This window comes from Gopherus flavomarginatus, chromosome 1 (assembly GCF_025201925.1).
Source record: "Gopherus flavomarginatus isolate rGopFla2 chromosome 1, rGopFla2.mat.asm, whole genome shotgun sequence".
NCBI lineage: Eukaryota > Metazoa > Chordata > Testudines > Testudinidae > Gopherus > Gopherus flavomarginatus.
The window spans coordinates 50,304,645-50,323,188 of NC_066617.1; the positions used below are offsets into that span (position 1 = coordinate 50,304,645).

At 39.9% G+C, this 18,544-nt stretch overlaps 1 protein-coding gene across 8 annotated transcripts in view; it reads right to left on the reverse strand.

The window, feature by feature from the left end:
• The window catches only part of MET (MET proto-oncogene, receptor tyrosine kinase), a 165,983-nt gene that overhangs the window by 86,156 nt on the left and 61,283 nt on the right, over window positions 1-18,544 (reverse strand). For all 8 annotated transcript variants that reach the window (XM_050936038.1, XM_050936039.1, XM_050936043.1 and 5 more), the window contains one exon: window positions 5,578-6,792. In XM_050936038.1, the coding sequence (XP_050791995.1) occupies window positions 5,578-6,777 (1,200 nt within the window). In that variant the 5' untranslated portion in view covers window positions 6,778-6,792. The remainder of the gene's footprint in view (window positions 1-5,577; window positions 6,793-18,544) is intronic.

The following is an 18,544-nucleotide window of genomic DNA, read 5'->3' on the forward strand; positions in this document are numbered from 1 at the left end:
CTCAGATGATATTTTTTATGTTTTTTAATATATAGCATTTTCAAAAGCATCAGCTAATGAAAAAATCAAGAAACTAGTGCCCGATTCTTAGGAGAAAAATTTCAGCCTGTATTGTATTCTACTTGTAATAGAAAATCCATTTCCTTTATTGTATGAGATTGTTTAAATGAGCCCCTCCAAGCCTTTATAATCACAGAGATGTGGGGCTATTTTTAATTCTGCAAAAATTTGTAATCCAAATGGTGTGGGAGATTATAGGGCCTCTAAAGAGTTATTTGTCTCTGTTTATTTTATTAAATATTACTAGACATACCCTGAGGATGACAGATCAATAAGGGTCTTTGTGGTTTCCTGATGGAAGATCGCAATTATTTTCTTCCATTATAATATAAGCATAACTCAATTTAACTCATCTATCATCTTTGCAACAGTAATAAAGAAACATCACTGCATGTTTATTTTACTGTTTTTTTTCCATTTTGTTTTCATTTCACTTTCTTTCAAAATTATTTTTATCTATTTGTGCTCTTCCTTTGATAGGAGTGGTGACCAGTTTGTCTGGCCACATCCCAGGGTACTTGGTGACAAAGAACAGCCTATGGTTTTTTTGTTTGGTTGCAAAGCATTTTGCCATGCTTTGGATCAAAGACACTGTATGGAGTAACTTTGGATGTGAAAACCCACAGGAAAAACAAAACAAAAGGAATCCCCCTGCCACAGGAAATCTAGAGCTGAATTCTGCTTGCACTTCCACAGGCACGCCTCCATGGGAACTAGATCCACGTAACTGAGAGCCAAATTGGCTCACAATTGTTTACTACATAAAAAAAAAATGTGAAAAAACTCCCCAAATGAAAAAATTCTAAGCTTACTGCTTAGTAAAAATATTATAATTTATAATACATCTGTACCAGTTGAGCCCAAACCCTGCTCATCTTACCCACTGAAGGAGTCCCATTGAAGTCAGAACTTAGATGGGCACCTTGGGACTATGTGCATAAGTGAGGAAAGGCAACTAGGATTTGGCTCTTGATCTGAATCTTCATCTATTTTAGTAGCTGAACATGACTAATTTTGAACCAGTGACTAAGGCTCAATCCACTAAAACCGACACCCAGTTTCCACAGTGGGTGTGGGTGAGGAGATGCCAGAGCAATGATTCGAAAACCTCCAGGAGAGATTTGCAACCACTTCACATCACTCTTTTTGCCCTGGCTTGGGCACTAGAAAACACTTAGTTTTACTCCACTTTTTAATTTCTGATTCAAAGCTGATTCTAATTGCTCTGCTATTCCCATTGAAATCAATGTCAAAACTGGAGCAGATCCTCATCTGGTGTACACTGTCGTATCTTCATTGACTTAAACGGGGCTATGACAATTTATACCAGCTGTGGATCTGCCTCCCCCCCAACTTTTATGGGCTGGGTCTTGTATGAGCTTTTCTGAAAGACAGGGAAAACTGGAGCCAGTTTTGATTCATGTTTTGTAAAAGCTAATAAGTTTTTACAACCAAAACCAGTTTTGTCAACCAAACCAAGGTAAACTGAAGCATTTTAATTCAAAACACTCAAATTAGGGAAGGAAGGGTAGAGGGAAAATTTCAGATAATTTGTTCTGGTTTGGGCCCATTTCTAGCTTCAGCTGCTTCACACCAAACAACAAAAGCACCAAGGAATAGTCATTCAAAGGGTTAACAGAAACAAAGGCAATGTGGTCTTGCAACTCTGTCTGCTAATGTGATTTGTCCTTCACCTATCAGCCTTTGACAGTAAATGATCAAATATTATAGGATTGCCTTGAAAACAGTGCCAAAGACACAGCATTTGGTTTGGATGTTGCTAACATGACACTTCTGTGACTGCGGTATTGTTTGAACTCTCTTATTACTTAATCCTGTAGAAGTCAGTACATTTTCTCTTGCATCAGAGGACTGTGGTTTGCATCTCTCATAACATTAAAGAGAGACATCATTTTGGCTAAATTACACAAAATAATATTCTGATTCGCCAAAATAAGCTATGACAAATTGTCATAGTTTACAGAAAGTTTTATATCAAGTGAAAGGTGACCTACAAAGGGAAAAGTTGGGTTGTGGCCTTTTAAACTTCTCTATGACGCATAAAGAATGCCTGAAAAGTGCTTTTGTTTGATCAGTTTTAAAAAGGAAATTTTTTCTCTGCTTGTTTTTTACATTAGAAATTTACATCCTTCTAGACTGGAAAAATATGTGAAATGGTGATATTACAAGAGTCAAAAAAATGAAAGCTGAGTAATTGACAGAGAAGAGATTTTCAGCCAGACTGTTTAAAACGCTTTGATTTTAGTTTGTTTTTATAATCTCGTATTGAACTTCAGTGATTAAAGAACACTCCAGATAAAGGAAACCGTGAGATAAATATTCAAACTTCCAATCTCTTCAGTTAAGGTGTTGATGTTCACAGTAAACGTCCCTAAAACCACCCAGAGGTTCTCCAGCAAAATCTGAGATCTGACATTCTTGATATTTCTAAGATTAAAAGAAAAGAAAAAAAATACATTTACTTCCCTCCCAAAATCAAACCAAAACCTTTTATGTCTTCTTTATACATCATAATGAAGCAATGAAAGGGTACACTCCCAGTTTTTAAAAATCCTTTGCCAATCACCTATCCCTTCAATCCAGGGCCGAGAAAGCTCACAATAGATATTTAAGCCTTCCAATGAGTTCACTACCAAAAAAGGAATGTCAATCTTGACAACCTTGATATTTCCATGGTAAAAAACTATCAGAAGTACATTCAAGCCTTCTTTATACAAAATAAAGGCACACAAAAGGCACAGACCCATTTTCCTCCCTTTGAAGCAATCTTTTATCAATGTTATATAGCTGAAATAAGAGCAGAAATCTGCAATTCTGATGACATTTCTTGGAAACGTACAACTGTAATAAACCCTCTATAGCCATAATACATTCAGCTCAGATATGCAAAACAGTGGCAGAGTGTAGAAAGCATTTTGAAGCAGGAAAAAAATTCTTAGTGTGTGACAACTCACAGATTATTCTATCAATATATTAAAGGGACACTTTGCACTGAAAAGAACATCTTATTAAAGAGATTTGGCTGGGTAACAGGAGAATGAGATAAGTTAAAGGACAAAAGGATCCTAAACTCCCCCCCCCACACACACACACAAATACTGAGAACAAGGAAAAAAACTATTTTCAGAGAATAAAAATGGATACTCAGAGTGAAACACAAAATGAAAAACAAAGGAATATTAAGGTCTAAGAAAAGACGAGGACAAGGCACTAGAAAAAGATAATAGAAGCTACTATATTAAGAATTTTCTAAACTGTATTTATTTTCCTGAGAATTAGAAAGAAAAAGAGTAAAATATAGTGTGTGACATGTTCACAGTGCCAGCAGTATCTCAGCTCAGCTCTGGGAATCTCTAGCAAGGAATCTTGCACTGAAGGCTGCAGAATCATAATGGAGTCTATTTAGAGATTATTCTACCCCAGTGGTTCCCAAACTTTAACAACCTGTGAACCCCTTTCACTAAAATGTCAAGTCTCACAAACCTCCTTCTAAAAATGAATATTTGCAGGGATTTTCTTCTTTACCTGAGTATAAATGACAAAAGCAGTGATCTTGGAAATATAACATTTGTTTTTATGATACGCTTATTACACAATAATTTATTATTATTTATCATTACAGTATTTTTATTACATTATGAAAATGGCAACACTCTTCCAAGATCTCACTTTCATTGCTTGTATCACTTTAATTAAGCCTGTTATAAGACAAGGCTCCTATGTTTCATCAAGGAGTATCAGATGTGAAACAGCAAGAAGGTATTTAAGAAGCCAACTCAAAGAGTTCCTCCTACACAAGCATTCAGGTCTTGAGCAGGCCAGGCAAACAACGCACATTACAACAAAGTTTAAACTTGTTCTTCATAATAATTTTAAAAACAATACTAGCGGCCTATTTAATTTTAAAAACAGCAAAAAATATCCACCTCCCTTTCCATTTCTTATAAGGAGTCTTGAAATTTAAATCTCCTCAGTGTGACAGATATGCTTGCTTTGATCTGCTTAGCTCTTAAAGTCCAGGGGCTGCTGGCCCTGTGCTGCCTGGGGTCCCTCGGGACAGCTCTGTCCACCATTAGGTAATTTTTTCCCCAAGAACCCCATGTAACATTTCATGAACCCCAGTTTGGGAACCACTGTTCTAGCCCAATGGCTATGCCACTCTCCACGGTGGAGCATGCCTCTTCCACAAGGGAAATGCCAGTGGATCTGTGCGGTGATAGATTCGCCCAGTGTGACCTTCACCCCATCCTGGCGCTGAACGCCTAACACCCGTTGCCATCGGGAGGGACAGCACAAAGCCTATAAGGTCTCAGGTCCTTAACAGAATGTGTTACAAATATGTTTACATTTTAAATATTTTGTTTGTAAAATCCTTCTTGTCCAGTCCTAAATACAGGATTCCATATTTCCACTGACATCACCACAGACCACGTAATAGAGAGGTAGGAGGGGTTTTTCTTTTGTTTCCTCTTCGTTGTTCCAATTGCTTAGGATGCCACCAGCACCATCGGGGAAACCCTCAATATGTAGCAGATTTGTGAAAGCACAGATGTAAAGATATGGAACCCTTCATTATCTGAATTCAGGTTGCATCTTTTGGTAGACAACATTTACCACAGGAAAAACCCTCTTACCCAGATTCCCATTTATCTAATAAACCCTACATTGCACTCAGAAAAAGTGAGCTTCCAGGTTACTTCTTTAGGACCCAATCCTTCACAGAGAAATTTGCAGAGACAAGAGCACATTTGCTTAGTCCTCACTGCAGGACTGGGACTGCATTTGGGTAGGGTGAGATTCAGATAGCTTTTTTCACAGTAAATAGCATCTCACTCCACAAAAAATCCCATTGATTGAATTAACTAAACTGACTTCAGCGGGACTGCTTGTGTATGAAACATGAGTAAGGGTACCACAGTCTGTCCCTTAATGATTTATATTATGAAACAGATTTTTTTCTTAAAAAAAAAACAAAAACAAAAAACCACCAGACCTTTATTTCACCTTTAACATTTTCTATGACTTTTAATTTTAGGGGACTCAATGCACAAGGGGACTGATAGTAGTGAATCCTTTTTAATGGCAGCAGGAAATCTAATTCCCTCATTGTTCCATCTATGGTCTAATAGATCCTTAGAAACAAAAGAACACAAAACCAAAAAACAAATTAATTGTTTTTAAAAGAGTTTTTTCAGTCCCTTTAATATTTTATTTTATCTCCTTAAGCCCCTCATTGACTCCTTCAGTAGATTTACTGTAATTGCTTCTTGCAAAGATGAATCATTGGCAAAGCTGACCGGAACTAGTGCTAATCATTGCTTATTTAAATGGACAAGTCAAATAACCTGTAAATGATTAGGGGCCTCAGCCAGCAATGACTTGCATCTCACTAGTGCAATCAATGGGACAATCACACAGTAATGGAGTAGTCAATGTGAGTAACGGGTGGCGGGATCCAGTACCAAATTTATATGTGACAAAGTAATTTTCACTTACCCTTTTCAAACAGTATTTGCTATCTTTCCCATAAAAGTGCTGAAGACATTTCATGTTTTGCTTGTCTACAATCTTGTTGAAGAATTCATTGATTGTTCGGACAGAGACTGCACAGACAGCAGATCTGTTTGTTGGTTCTGAAGAGTCTGGCTTGCTTTGTGCAAAGACACCATACAGAATGTCATCGTTCACGCTAAGCCCCATTTCATGGGCCAGAACTGCACCTGGCTTACTGACATACGCAGCCTGCAGAACATTAAATATCTCATTTCGAATTGACCTCTTTCTTCGCTTTTCAGTGAAAATGCACTCAAGAGGCATCTCCATGTAAGAGCGCAACTCAGAATCAAAAGAGCAGAAACGGATGATTCTTGTGTGAAAAGCCTGGGAGTCAAGAGATTCACGCTGGACTGTTAGGAAGTAGACAAAGTGGTCATTTTCAAATGCATGGACATATTTAATGGGATAAGAGTCCCTGAACTGTGGGAGAATGTCCATATAAGAATGATCTGTGAGAAACTCAAAACCATCCTGGGTTTCTTTTAACCTTCTAACCGACACTGAATGTAGTGCATGCTGTGGTTGAAATGAAGACTTGACAGTATTCCCAACAAAAAAGTTTACAAATCTGTCCTTTTCGGTCACCAAAACTTTGGTTCCTAAAGTGCTTACAACACAGTCAGGGCAGCTGTCTGACTCGCCATCCCTCTGCTTTGAGTACATGCAGTGCACTGCACTTTCTATGTCTGCAGGGTTGTCAGGGTGAATGATGTGACGTTGACATACACCTCGAGTTACACTACCACAGCTGATGAGCTGATCATCATAGTACGTTTCTAGGAGCAGAACCATGTTGACATTATCCTTCCAAAAACTATTGGATAAATTGGCTTTCTCGTTGCAATCTTCACATGGTGCACAATCAGGATTCTCCAGCACGGGTCCAGTCTTGTACACAGAAATGTTCTGGAGATTTTCATTTAAGACATAGATCTTGTTGACTGCTCCGATATAGATATAATGCTTATATAAAACTATATTCTGTATTGGCGTTTCTGTGATAAAATGAGGAAGATGATAATTGATGCTCACATTCATCTCTGACTTTATAGCTGCTTCTTTACATTGTCCACTGGTCCTTTGCACCAAAGAAAACAGGAATACAATAATCCCAGAAGTAAACACAGCAACAGTCTTCATTGTTATAGATTTAACCTGTCAAAATATATTGAAATAAATAGTGTTTATATTTCATATAGTATAGCTTCAGTTTATCTATTATCAAAGATCTGCTTCTATGCTGAATGTATATTAGCAATTCTAATCCATCTTGAGAAAAACTTGCAGTTTTGTCCTGTGTCCTGTTCTGAACTGTTGCCATTATGTCTAATGGATACCTATCTCAAAGCTCCCAGTACACTTCCCAGCAGCAATGGATTTTGAAAGACCACTGGTGCATTGTGGGGAGCTGATAATATCAGCTATTCTAATTTCACATTGATGCTAAAACAGTTTAGACTGAAATGGCTTAGATCAACCCAGTACTTAAATACTCTGAAAGCAATTCTCATCAGAGCAGTTCTTGAAACACCTATAAAGTGGCTGGAGAACCTTGTGTGGAAGAGAGATGTTCTGCAACATCTAGGGGTTGGAGTGATTTTTAGTACAGCTGGTCAAAAAAAAAAATCACAAAAAATGTTGACGTTTGCATTTAAGTGGACTCATTTTGTTCTTTGCTCAGTGTTTCACAATGTGTTTATCAACATCATTATTGAAATGGTTAATTAAATTTTTCACTACCAGAAAACCATTCTGTTTTCCCCTGCAAATTCCATAAAAGGCAAAAAATGTTTTGTCTGAAAAGAATTCAACCAGTTCTAGTTCTTGTAATGGTCATTTTCTCTCATGTAGACAAGACATTATAATATATCCTTAAAACATTTTATGTATTTTGTGGTTCTTGACATGTACAAGTTTAATTTTAGGCCCTGTACCACAGCAATAAGTCACTTGGGAGAACCTTCAGAAGATACAGGCAAAGCACTGTATTGTAAACAAAGAGAGATCAAATGAATTAGAGCCATGAAGTGATGAAATCAACAAACGTAGCACATTTCTTTCTTACTTATCTTCCCAATTTATTTGATGCGGCTTTAAAAATCAAAAGCCCATGACTGGTGTGATATTTAAAACTCTCTCATTTGACCAAGTACATGAATTGTGGTTGCTGTGTATTTTGGTCAAGAGTCTACATTATATCATAAATCATACCAGATATTGTTCTCTTAATATCTTGCCACAATTGCTAAGCTCAATTTGGCTTCCTTATGGAGAAAGCAATTATACTTTCTAAAAGAAATATGATTACATGCTGTTTAGAAGATTTTACAGAAAAAATTGCTTATAATTTGGCTATAGTTAAACAATTGTTTCTGATAGACAAATGCTCACAATAAATACATACTTGAAAATACAAAATATAATAAACAGGAGTTCTGTACTGATTTTTTTTAAAAGCAAAATGTTGGCTAAAATGACAGGATTTTACAAGTCATCAAAAATTTTATATAACAAATATATAATTTTTATATTTTCATTAGATTGGCTTAAACCAAACACAAATAATTCTGCTGTATTCTTCCTTTATTTCAACGTATATCGCATTCTTTCTGTGGCTTACATCATTAGTCTATACACTTAGTGTTTGCAAACTAGAGAATTGTCCCCTGTCCAAAAACCTCTCAACGGTCTGTCAAGAATCATGATCAAGAATGGAGAAAAAAATCAAAGATTATCAGCAACAGTCTCTGAAAAACTGCTAGGAAAGACAATCCACTCATGGTAGTGAGTAATGAGAGTATTATTTTTTAAGCAACTGGCATTTTCTGCTATTAATTAGCAATACAGTGGCAGAATATTGAGAAGAAAAAGAATTTGATTTGGGGGGAAAAAGAGCAGGGATATTACCATTACAAAATAGTGATAATTTGATTTAATATTTAGCTGTAGTATCTACAGAGTGCTGGCTCCTGGCAGAACATATAGGCAGACAAGTTCCTTGCCCTAATGAGATCAAGTTCTAATATTGAACATGAGACAAGAATTGAGAGCTGAAAACAATAGGTTGAGAAATTGAAGGGTGGATAGATGAAAGTTACAAAAATAAAGTAAAAAAGTTACTTGATTGCTATACACTCGTCTTGTTCCAATGTATTAGACAATACACACAAAACCTTCTCCCTACCCTGTCCCCTAAAATCCCCCTACAGAATGCAGTTACCTTACCCAAACCACCCTCCTGGTCCCTCAGATAGCTGAGAGGTGCAGGGAACTCCTGCAGAGGTTGTTCTGGGTGTTCAAGACCAAAAGAGCAAAATACCAGCTTTTAATGACACTGGGACCCAGAAGCTGTAAAGACATGGACTATTCTTTCCCCATGCCACACTGGTGTTCAGGTCCCAGAGGTAAAGGGAAAGCCCCAGCTGGGTCACTGTCGCCACTTCTCCCTAGGTGTGGCAGCACTAGCTGCTACTAGCAATTATGTAGCTCCTGCCAGGAACTGGTCCTACCCTGGAAAACGTTTTGCCCAGGTGCCTTATGGTCTTGAAGAGCTGCTAATCACAGGTGCTAACTAATCTGCTTGCTGGAGTTCAAGTCCCAGGCTTGACCCTGCAGTCTGGAGCAGACAAATTCCTACTGAAGTTGATTTACAGAATCAGATCCAAGGTGCAGAGCTAAATAGCTCCCTTAATTCAGTGCAGTGCAACAGGGGGCACTAATAATATGTACCACACTCAACTCCATGAGCAAGGAAGGAAAATATGAACAATATGCAAGAACCAAACTTCATCCAGGCTTTGTAGTCTGAGAACCTCCCATCATGTTTACACTTTGTATTTGCGATATGTGCCAAGAAGTCTCAGATGCCGATTCCTGCTGAGTTCCATCTATACAACCCCTAAGGTCAATACATGTATACAGCTGCAAAAGGATTTGGCTCCCCATAAACCCATACACTATGGATTTCCTGCTTCACAGTGTCTAAGAGTGGGAAGCAGAAGCAAACTGCTGTAGGCTCAACCTTGGTGAGATAGGAATGATGCTGATAGGCAGGATGCAGGATTCAGAATGCACTAACTCTTGGACGTGTATATCTGGCATTTCAACCTTGGGGTTATATCATCTCCATTGCTGCTTTTGGATTTCAGGGAGACATTGATGGCACACAATGCCTCTTTTCTCCTAATGTTTGGCCCGGAGACTGTCACTATTCCTCTTTTGCAGATTCAGCACAGGGAGCCATCTTGTTATAACCTCAAGGCTGCAAAATGCTTTACTTGGTGATACCCTTGAAAAGTATTCAAAAGCATCAGCTAGTAAACAATGCAGCAGCTCATCTCTTGAGAAGTGTGAGCACCCCAGTTCAACAAAGCACTTAAACATGTGCTTAACTTTAACTTGATTTCAATGGGACTTTAGCACATGCTTAGGTGCTTTGCTGAATCAGTGCCAGAATACCCAGGCTATGGACTTGCTACATTTTCTCTTCTTGCTGCAGGTCAAGGTATCAGTTTATACACGGGGCCGGCTCTAGGCACCAGGAGGCGGCACTCCGTCTCCTTTATGTGTTTGTTTGTTTGGGGCGCAAAAAGCTGGGAGCCGGCCCTGAGTGGAGGTGAGCTGCGGTGGTGAGGGGCACGGGGAGGGTCGCAGGAAGTAACCCTGGGGGAGGGCAGAGGAACTGCTCCCCCCAGCTCACCTCCGCCTCCTCCTCCTCCAAGTGCACTGCTGCTCCGTTTCTCCCCCCTCCCTGCCAGGCAAGCCTAGGAGGGAGAGAGAGGTAGGAGGGGAAATGTGGCACTCCCAGGGGAGAAGGCGCAGCCGGGGATTTGGGGAAGGGGTTGGAATGGTGTGGAGAAGGGGCGGAGTTGAGGTGGGGCGAGGGGGGGGGAGGGAAAATTTTTTTTCTTGAGACAGCAAAAAACTTGGAGCCGGCCCTGTTAATACCTTCCTGTTGCGAAGGGAAAAAAACTAATCTGTTAGTTTGTATGTTGTGTTTCAGTGACCTCCCTTTGATCAGTTTATCCCCATCTGTGTCATTTGTCTAGATGAGTCTTTTAAGTTATTTGTGATGCTTCCTATAAAGCTAATTCTGTGGATAGATTCTGTCTTTTGTGAGTGGATATTTTCAAAGGTCCTGTCACAATGCCCCCATTTTTCCATCCCTCAGCAGACACTAGCTCATATTACCCATGAGAAATTGGGTTTTGGTCAGCCCATGGTGCTGGCAGTGTAAGTGCTGTGGTTGATGCTTCCCATACATATTTGGTACTTGGAGTTTGTGTGCTAGTGACTAATATCCATCACTGGGAACTTGATAGCTTTTTTCCATTGACAAGCCTCATTCACACTGCGTCATCATTTGTAAGAATACAAGTGCAACGCCTTTTCTTGAGGGTCATGAGGATGTTGCTTTTATTGCAGTGATATTCCAGACCAGCGCTAGTTGCTAGGTAATGTCAAGTTTGCAACATCTGAGGAAGCTAAATGCCATAGCTGTGCTTGGTTTTATGGCATTAATGTTAACATTTTTTCTTCCTTTTTAGTTTGATCACAATGCACTTCAAGAAACTTGAGAGAATGATACTGTTTAACCTACAAATCCTGGCTTTTGTATGTTATTTGGCACATCTCAATTCTCCTTGCTTTATTACCTGACAAGAAATGATAGGGGCCTGTTTGTGTCATATACAAACATAGTAATGCCCAGAAGTTGGGACTGGATGACAAGGGATTGATCTCTGAAAAATTGCCCTGTTCTGTTCATTCCCTCTGAAGCAACTGTTCCTGGCCACTGTCGAGATATTGGGCTAGATGGACCATTGGTCTGACCCTATATGGCCATTCTTATGTTGTTAATGGCAAGTTTACACTAGAAAACACATTCTTAAAATAGGTCCTTTCCAGTGGGATATAGCGGAGCTGTGGTAATTCACACTTCCCTAATCTGTAAACCCTATGATTAGCACACAAAAATGATGGCTTCTTCCCATTTTTAGCTAAGATTTAATAGAGCACTACAGTTATTAATTATGAGATGTAGATCTTATCAGTTGTGTCTCACATTACTAAGACACCATGATTTCTACAAAATACAATACAGTGCAGTTAATAGAGAGAACGGTGAAGTACTGTCATAACTAATCAAACCAAAACTGCACTTGGCAAATAAACTAGAGACACAGAGTCATAGAATTTACAGCCACCAGATCATTCAGTCCAACTCCCTGCACATCGAAGGCCTCCAACACCACCCAGCACCTGCACACCAACCTGAACTACCAAAATTAGACCAATTTTGTTGTCCAGAACAACAAACCCACAGGAGATTAGATGATTACGTAGCACAGGCAGAGAATAGAAGAGACCCAGGTGCACTAGTGTGCAAGGCCTCTGCAATGGCAGAGAAATGATTAAGTGACATATACCCTGGCAAGTGACAAAGAATGTTTTGTGCTGCAGGATTCTTGCTTTTTATATTGTTTACTCACTTGGGGAAAGCGCACTGTAACACGTTAACCAGCGGAATGTTAAACATGACTTAGCTCTTAGTGGGCTCATCTTCGCTAACTTCAGTATCTTGAGTTAACTGATTGCCAATTAATTTGAGGTACAAAAGTACAGTGAGGACATGCCTGGTGTGGATAATCACAGACAGTCATATTAAGAAATGTGTTAGGTGGTTGTGGTAAGCTGCTTTCTAACAAGACACATTTTTTCAATGTAGACTTACTCTGAGGGCAAATACAGCCCGTCCACCCCAACTGCAGGGAATCAGTTAGCAACGGAACTGGTTCTGTGGTAAAGTGGGAGCTGGGTAGGGTAGGTTTGTGTGTGCGCAAGCTCCATACATGGCAGAATAAACTGGATGATGGCGCAAAGGTGGGATGGGCGGAGGTAAGGCCAAGGCCGGAGGATGGGCATGCTAAATGAATCATTTTGTGTGTGTGTCTGTCTGTCTGTCTGTCTGTCTGTCTGTCTCTCTCTCTCTAGCTCAGGGGGAGTACCTTAGAGAAGTGCAGGTTTACTTCAGTCATTAGGCTGAAACAGCCTCCCTGGAATGGCTGTGGAACTTCTCCATGAACATGGGGAAGGAGGAGGATGGTTTCCCCTTTCCCCCTGCACATCTCCCAGCCCAAACTACTTGAATAAAACATTATGGCCTGATCCAACTCTCCGTTGACTTTAATGGGAGATAGTTTTGGACTTCACTCCTTACTTGCCAATTTTCAAAATGAAAGTTTTCAACGTCTGAGTAATTAGTGCAAATTAGTGAGATCCCACTCTTGTCAAATAAATCTTTATTCATTTATGAAGCAAGTTTAGACTCAAGTAAAGGTAATAACGTTAAGATGTATTTTGCCACTGCTGTCTATACTGAGACTGGCATGGCATTCGCTTCAGTTTCAGATTTTGGGAACTATTTGCTTGTGATTTTTTTCATAAATAACTGATCAGCAGCAAGCAACACTGGGGTCAAGGTATCTGTAAATGTGTCTACTTTTGAGCCAGCAGAAAACCATTAACTAGTTTCTCCCTGCTTGTAGGAAGGGTTTCATTGCAAAAATTTGGGAAGGTTTTGTTTGCTGAACCTTGGTCCAACTATTGCTTATATAATTGATGTGCAAGTGTCCAGAACATTTGATAAGCACATTTATTATATACATTGATATAAAAGTATAGGAAATCAATCAGTGTCCTGATTTATGTTAAAAATGAAATGCTAATCTGAACAATACTGACAATATGTGCAATTACTTTCCAAGAGATGAATTCATTAGCCTGTTGGGCTTATCTGGAAGATCTTTACTGTATTCATTCTAACATGAAAATCTAGTACAGTAGAAATCAGACAAATTTATAAACTCAGTGCATAAAATATATTGATATGCACAGTCCATTAGAAGGTCCAATATACTTTTGTAATTTACAGTGGTTTACAGTAAAAAGAGTATTCATTGTTTTTCCAGGTTTATTTTTAACACACTAGAACACAAGACAATCAATTTATCCTTTGCTAGGGAGAAAGATATATTATTTTACTTGTTTAATATTAATTTACTGTAAGTATACTGCAGTGCAATACAAATTCTGGCATTTCTTTTGAAACCTCCTGTAGTGCTTAACATCCTACGGACAAGGCAGGTTTTGAATCAGTGGCACGATTTTTGTTTTTAATTGCTTCTGCTAGTGACAGACTACAATGGCAGTACAGGTGCTCTCATAATGACAGAGCTGACTGGTACATTCCAAATGAATGGAGCAGATTGATAGAGTTACATTGTTCAAAAAGGGCTAATTTGGAAATTCAGTGTTTGTTGAGATTCACTGGGACTACTCGTGTGAGGAAGTACTACTCAGTGTAACGGTTGCAGAGCCAAACCCATAATGAGAAACGATCAGAAAGATGCTGAAAGTATTGAAAGAATAATTGAAAAACAAGACAAACACACAAGAATGGATAGTCCATATTGTTAATCTGTAATACTGCTAACATTTTCAGATGGACTGCGACTTGACAATACAGCAGTGTTTTCCACATCCGGAGGTACAAGGACATGGCTTTTCTTTTTAAAGGCGTTATTAGTTGACGACAGCAGGAAAATAGAAAATAGACTTTGAACAGCATTTATTTGGAATATACTAGTCAGTATTTGCTGAGGTTCATTATCGTAGAATTATAGAACTGGAAGGGACCTCAAGAGGTCATCTAGTCCAGTCCCCTGCACTCGTGACTAGAATTATCTAGACCAGTGTTTCCCAAACTTGGGACGCCGCTTGTATAGGGAAAACCCCTGGTGGGCCGGGCTGGTTTGTTTACCTGCTGCGTCCACAGGTCCAGCCAATCGCGGCTCCCACTGGCTGCGGTTTGCTGCTCTAGGCCAATGGGAGCTGCTGGAAGCAGCGCGGGCGGAGGGACGTACTGGCCGCCGCTTCCAGCAGCTCCCATTGGCCTGGAGTAGCGAACCGCAGCCAGTGGGAGCCGCGATTGGCTGGACCTGCGGATGCAGCAGGTAAACAAACCGGCCTGGCCCACTAGGGGCTTTCCCTACACAAGCGGCGTCCCAAGTTTGGGAAACACTGATCTAGACCATTCCTGACAAGTGTTTGTCTAACCTGCTCTTTAAGATCTCCAATGATGGAGACTCCACAACCTCCCTAGGCAATTTATTCCAGTGCTTAACCACTCTGACAGTTAGGAACTTTTTCCTAATGTCCAACCTAAACCTCCCTTGCTGCAATTTAAGCCAATTGCTTCTTGTCCTATCCTCAGAGGTTAAGAAAAACAGTTCTTCTCCCTCCTCCTTGTAATAACCTTTTACGTACTTGAAAACTGTTATGTCTTCTCTTCTCTAGACTAAACCACTCCAATTTTTTCAATCTTCCCTCACAGGTCATTTTCTAGACCTTTAATCATTTTTGTTGCTCTTTGGACTCTCTCCAATTTGTCCACATCTTTCCTGAAATGTGGCGCCCAGAACTGGACACAATACTCCAGATGTGACCTAATCACCATGGAGTAGAGTGGAAGAATGACTTCTCGTGTCTTGCTTACAACACTCCTGCTAAAACATTCCAGAATGATGTTTGCTTTTTTTGCAACAGCGTTACACTGTTGGCCCTTATTTAGCTTCTGGTCCATTATGACTCCCAGATTCCTTTCCACAGTACTCCTTCCTAGACAGTCATTTCCCATTTTGTATGTGCGCAACTGATTGTTCCTTCCTAAGTGGAGTACTTTGCATTTGTCCTTATTGAATTTCATCGTATTTACTTCAGACCATTTCTCCAGTTTGTCCAGATCATTTTGAACTATGAGAAAAACTGTGGTGCTCTTGTAGCTCTTCACCACCAGGAGCATTGAAATTAATCCAATTCTACCACAGGCTCAAGACCTGTCTCTGTGGCAAATTATTCAGTGAGACCACACACATAGGTCAGTGTCATTCAGTTGAAGGGTTGAAAATTGGGACCTACATACTGAAAACTGTAATAGGAGCTTGGGGGCAGGGGGCTTGAGGTCATGCTTAGTATTGGATCCATTATTGTTCAGAATACAGAGCAAGGATGGTCTTGTGGTTAAGGCCCAGGAGGGGGTGTCAAGAGATCTGGATTCCCAATTCCTCCACAAACTTATTGCATGAACTTAGGCATGTCACTTCACCTCTGCGTGTTCCTTTTTCCTGTGTCTATAAAATAAAGATGATAATGCCTGTCTAGCCTACCTCACAGGGGTGTTACACCACACTTGAAGAAAGATGTGTACAATCTGGAGAGAGTCCAGAGGAGAGCAACAAGAATGTGATAACAGGTTTAGAAAATGTGACCTATGAGGAAAGACTGAAAGAATTGGGAATGTTTAGTCTAGAAAAGAGAAGGCTGAGTCAGGACATGATAACAGTCTTCAAATATGTCAAATGTCACAAAGAGGACAGTGATCAATAGTTCTCCATGTCCACCAAGCGTAGGACAAGAAGTAATCATATGACTTTGCAGCAAGGGAAATTAAGGTTAGATATGAGGAAAAACTATAAGGAAAGTTAAGCATTAGAGCAAAATAGCTAGGCAGATTTAAGAAGACACAGGACTAGAACCCATGTCTGTGAAGCATAGATAGCTAAGGTCTCCACACCACCACCATGAGGCTATGCAGTCATCTTCAAGGAGTGATGTAGCTGCAGGAAGTACTGCCACAAGGGACCAGAGCAACAGCACCCTGTGACCTTCTGATTGGCCCACACTTTTATTTAACCTTGAGGAGTGCCTAGGAAATTGTCTGGGCAACGATGCAGGCTTCTGGCTTGCTGTGGTTCTAGACCTTGCCTTCCCTCCTTGTCTCCAGTCTCTGACCCTGACTCTCATCTACTCACTTCAGTCTGGTAACCACTCCTAATCTCCAGTCTTCAACCCTGGCTTGACTCTGACCCTGACTCTTGCCTACTGATCCCAGCTCTAGCAATTATTCTGATCACTGCTCATTGACTAGCACCTCATGGCCATCCTTGACTCTGACACTAGATTAGCAGTGACCACTAGGCCAGATTGCCTATGCCCCAACCCCTTACAGTAGGTTGTACAAGCCCCATCACTGGAGGTTTTTAAGAACAGGTTAGACCAGGGGTCAGCAACCTTTCAGAAGTGGTGTGCCAAGTCTTCATTTATTCACTTTAATTTAAGGTTTCACGTGCCAGTAATACATTTTAACGTTTTTAGAAGGTCTCTTTCTATAAGTCTGTAATATATTACTAAACTATTGTTGCATGTAAAGTAAATAAGGCTTTTAAAATGTTTAAGAAGCTTCATTTAAAATCAAATTAAAATGCAAAGCCCCCTGGACTGGTGGCCGGGACCCGGGCAGTGAGAGTGCCACTGAAAATCAGCTCTCGTGCTACCTTCGGCACCTGTGCCACAGGTTGCCTATCCCTGCTTAGACAAACACCTGTCAGAGATGGTCTATATATACTTAATCCTTCCTCTGTAGGGAGCGGGGATGGACTAGAAGACCTCTTAAGGTCCCTATATTTCTGTGATTCTAAAGATACATTGTTTGTAAAGCATTTTGAGATTCATGGATAGAAGGCACTAGGGATAAAAATATGTGACTATGTAGTGTCTTCTATAAATGAGCCCTGCATATTCCAGAACACTAAATTTCATCATAGGTAAACACTTCTTTTCCTACATCAGATCAAGGCTCACAACCTCAACTAAAGATGTGGGTCCTTTAACAGCACTTTTGGTATAAGTAAAAAAAGTCACCCTGCTAAGGAAACACAGTTTTCTAATACTTCAGTGTTCCTGACAAATTCTGTCCTTTTGAAGATCTGCTTGCATAAGTGCAAACATGTTGTGGTGGTCTGCACAGAACAGGGGCAGCCTAACTTCGTTGGTATGCAATCCTTGCTTTCATGAAGATCCAAGTAGGCAAGCCTGGCTGTAAGCAGAGTTTTATTTCCACCTATTTGACTATCCTGATGTATTACTTCTCCATTTGTGTTCTTGCCATATGCCTAGTTCTTGCATTGAACTAAAGCAGGTTTTGTACACCTTTCCATACTTGTAGTAAAGCTAACAGTTTTACATACTGGAATAATAAAGAGAAAGGAATGGGTCATTAAATGAAAGGGGAAAAAGGCAAATAATAAGTAACCCAGGGAAAGTACAGAGATGGTCAAAATGTTACAATAGCAATTATGAATGAACCTGGTGCAGGGCATTTCCTGGGGTTTAGTCATCAGTTAATGATTTTAACTGTACCAGAGCCAATAACTCTTCCTAGCCAGTTATTAATTTCTAAAAAATGTCGTTCACATCAATGTTTATTGCTCACAGATAGAATATTATCTGAACATGTAGCCAACATAAAGGATCAAATCTATGAACATAATAACATATATTAAGTTGCTACTTGTCTACATGCCTGTTTGATGCCATCTAATTATAATAATATCAGAGCCCCGAAGTCCTCTAAGATGCAGCACAAATGCTCAGAATAGCCAAGTGGTGTAATCATTTTCTCTGAAGCCTTGTCTACAATACAGGGAAAAGTTGATCTAAGCTACACAATTTGACTTACATGAATAGCATAACTCAAGTCGACGTAGCTTAGATCTACTTATTGCGGGGTCCACACCATGCGATGTTGGAGATGCTCTCCCGTCGACTCCCCCTTCTCGTTTCAATCCAGTGGAGTATAGGACTCGATGGGACCGTGAACTGCAGTCAATTTAGCAGGTCTAAGACCCGCTAAATCGACCACCAATGTATCGACCACCATGCATCGATCCCCCATTAAGTGTAGACAAGCCCTGAGAGTCTATAGTAATGTTGGTCAATTGCTTTTTTTGCCCTAAGGGCTGTCTATGGTCTGTGTCCTCACCCATCTTATTCAATATGTCTGTGAGGA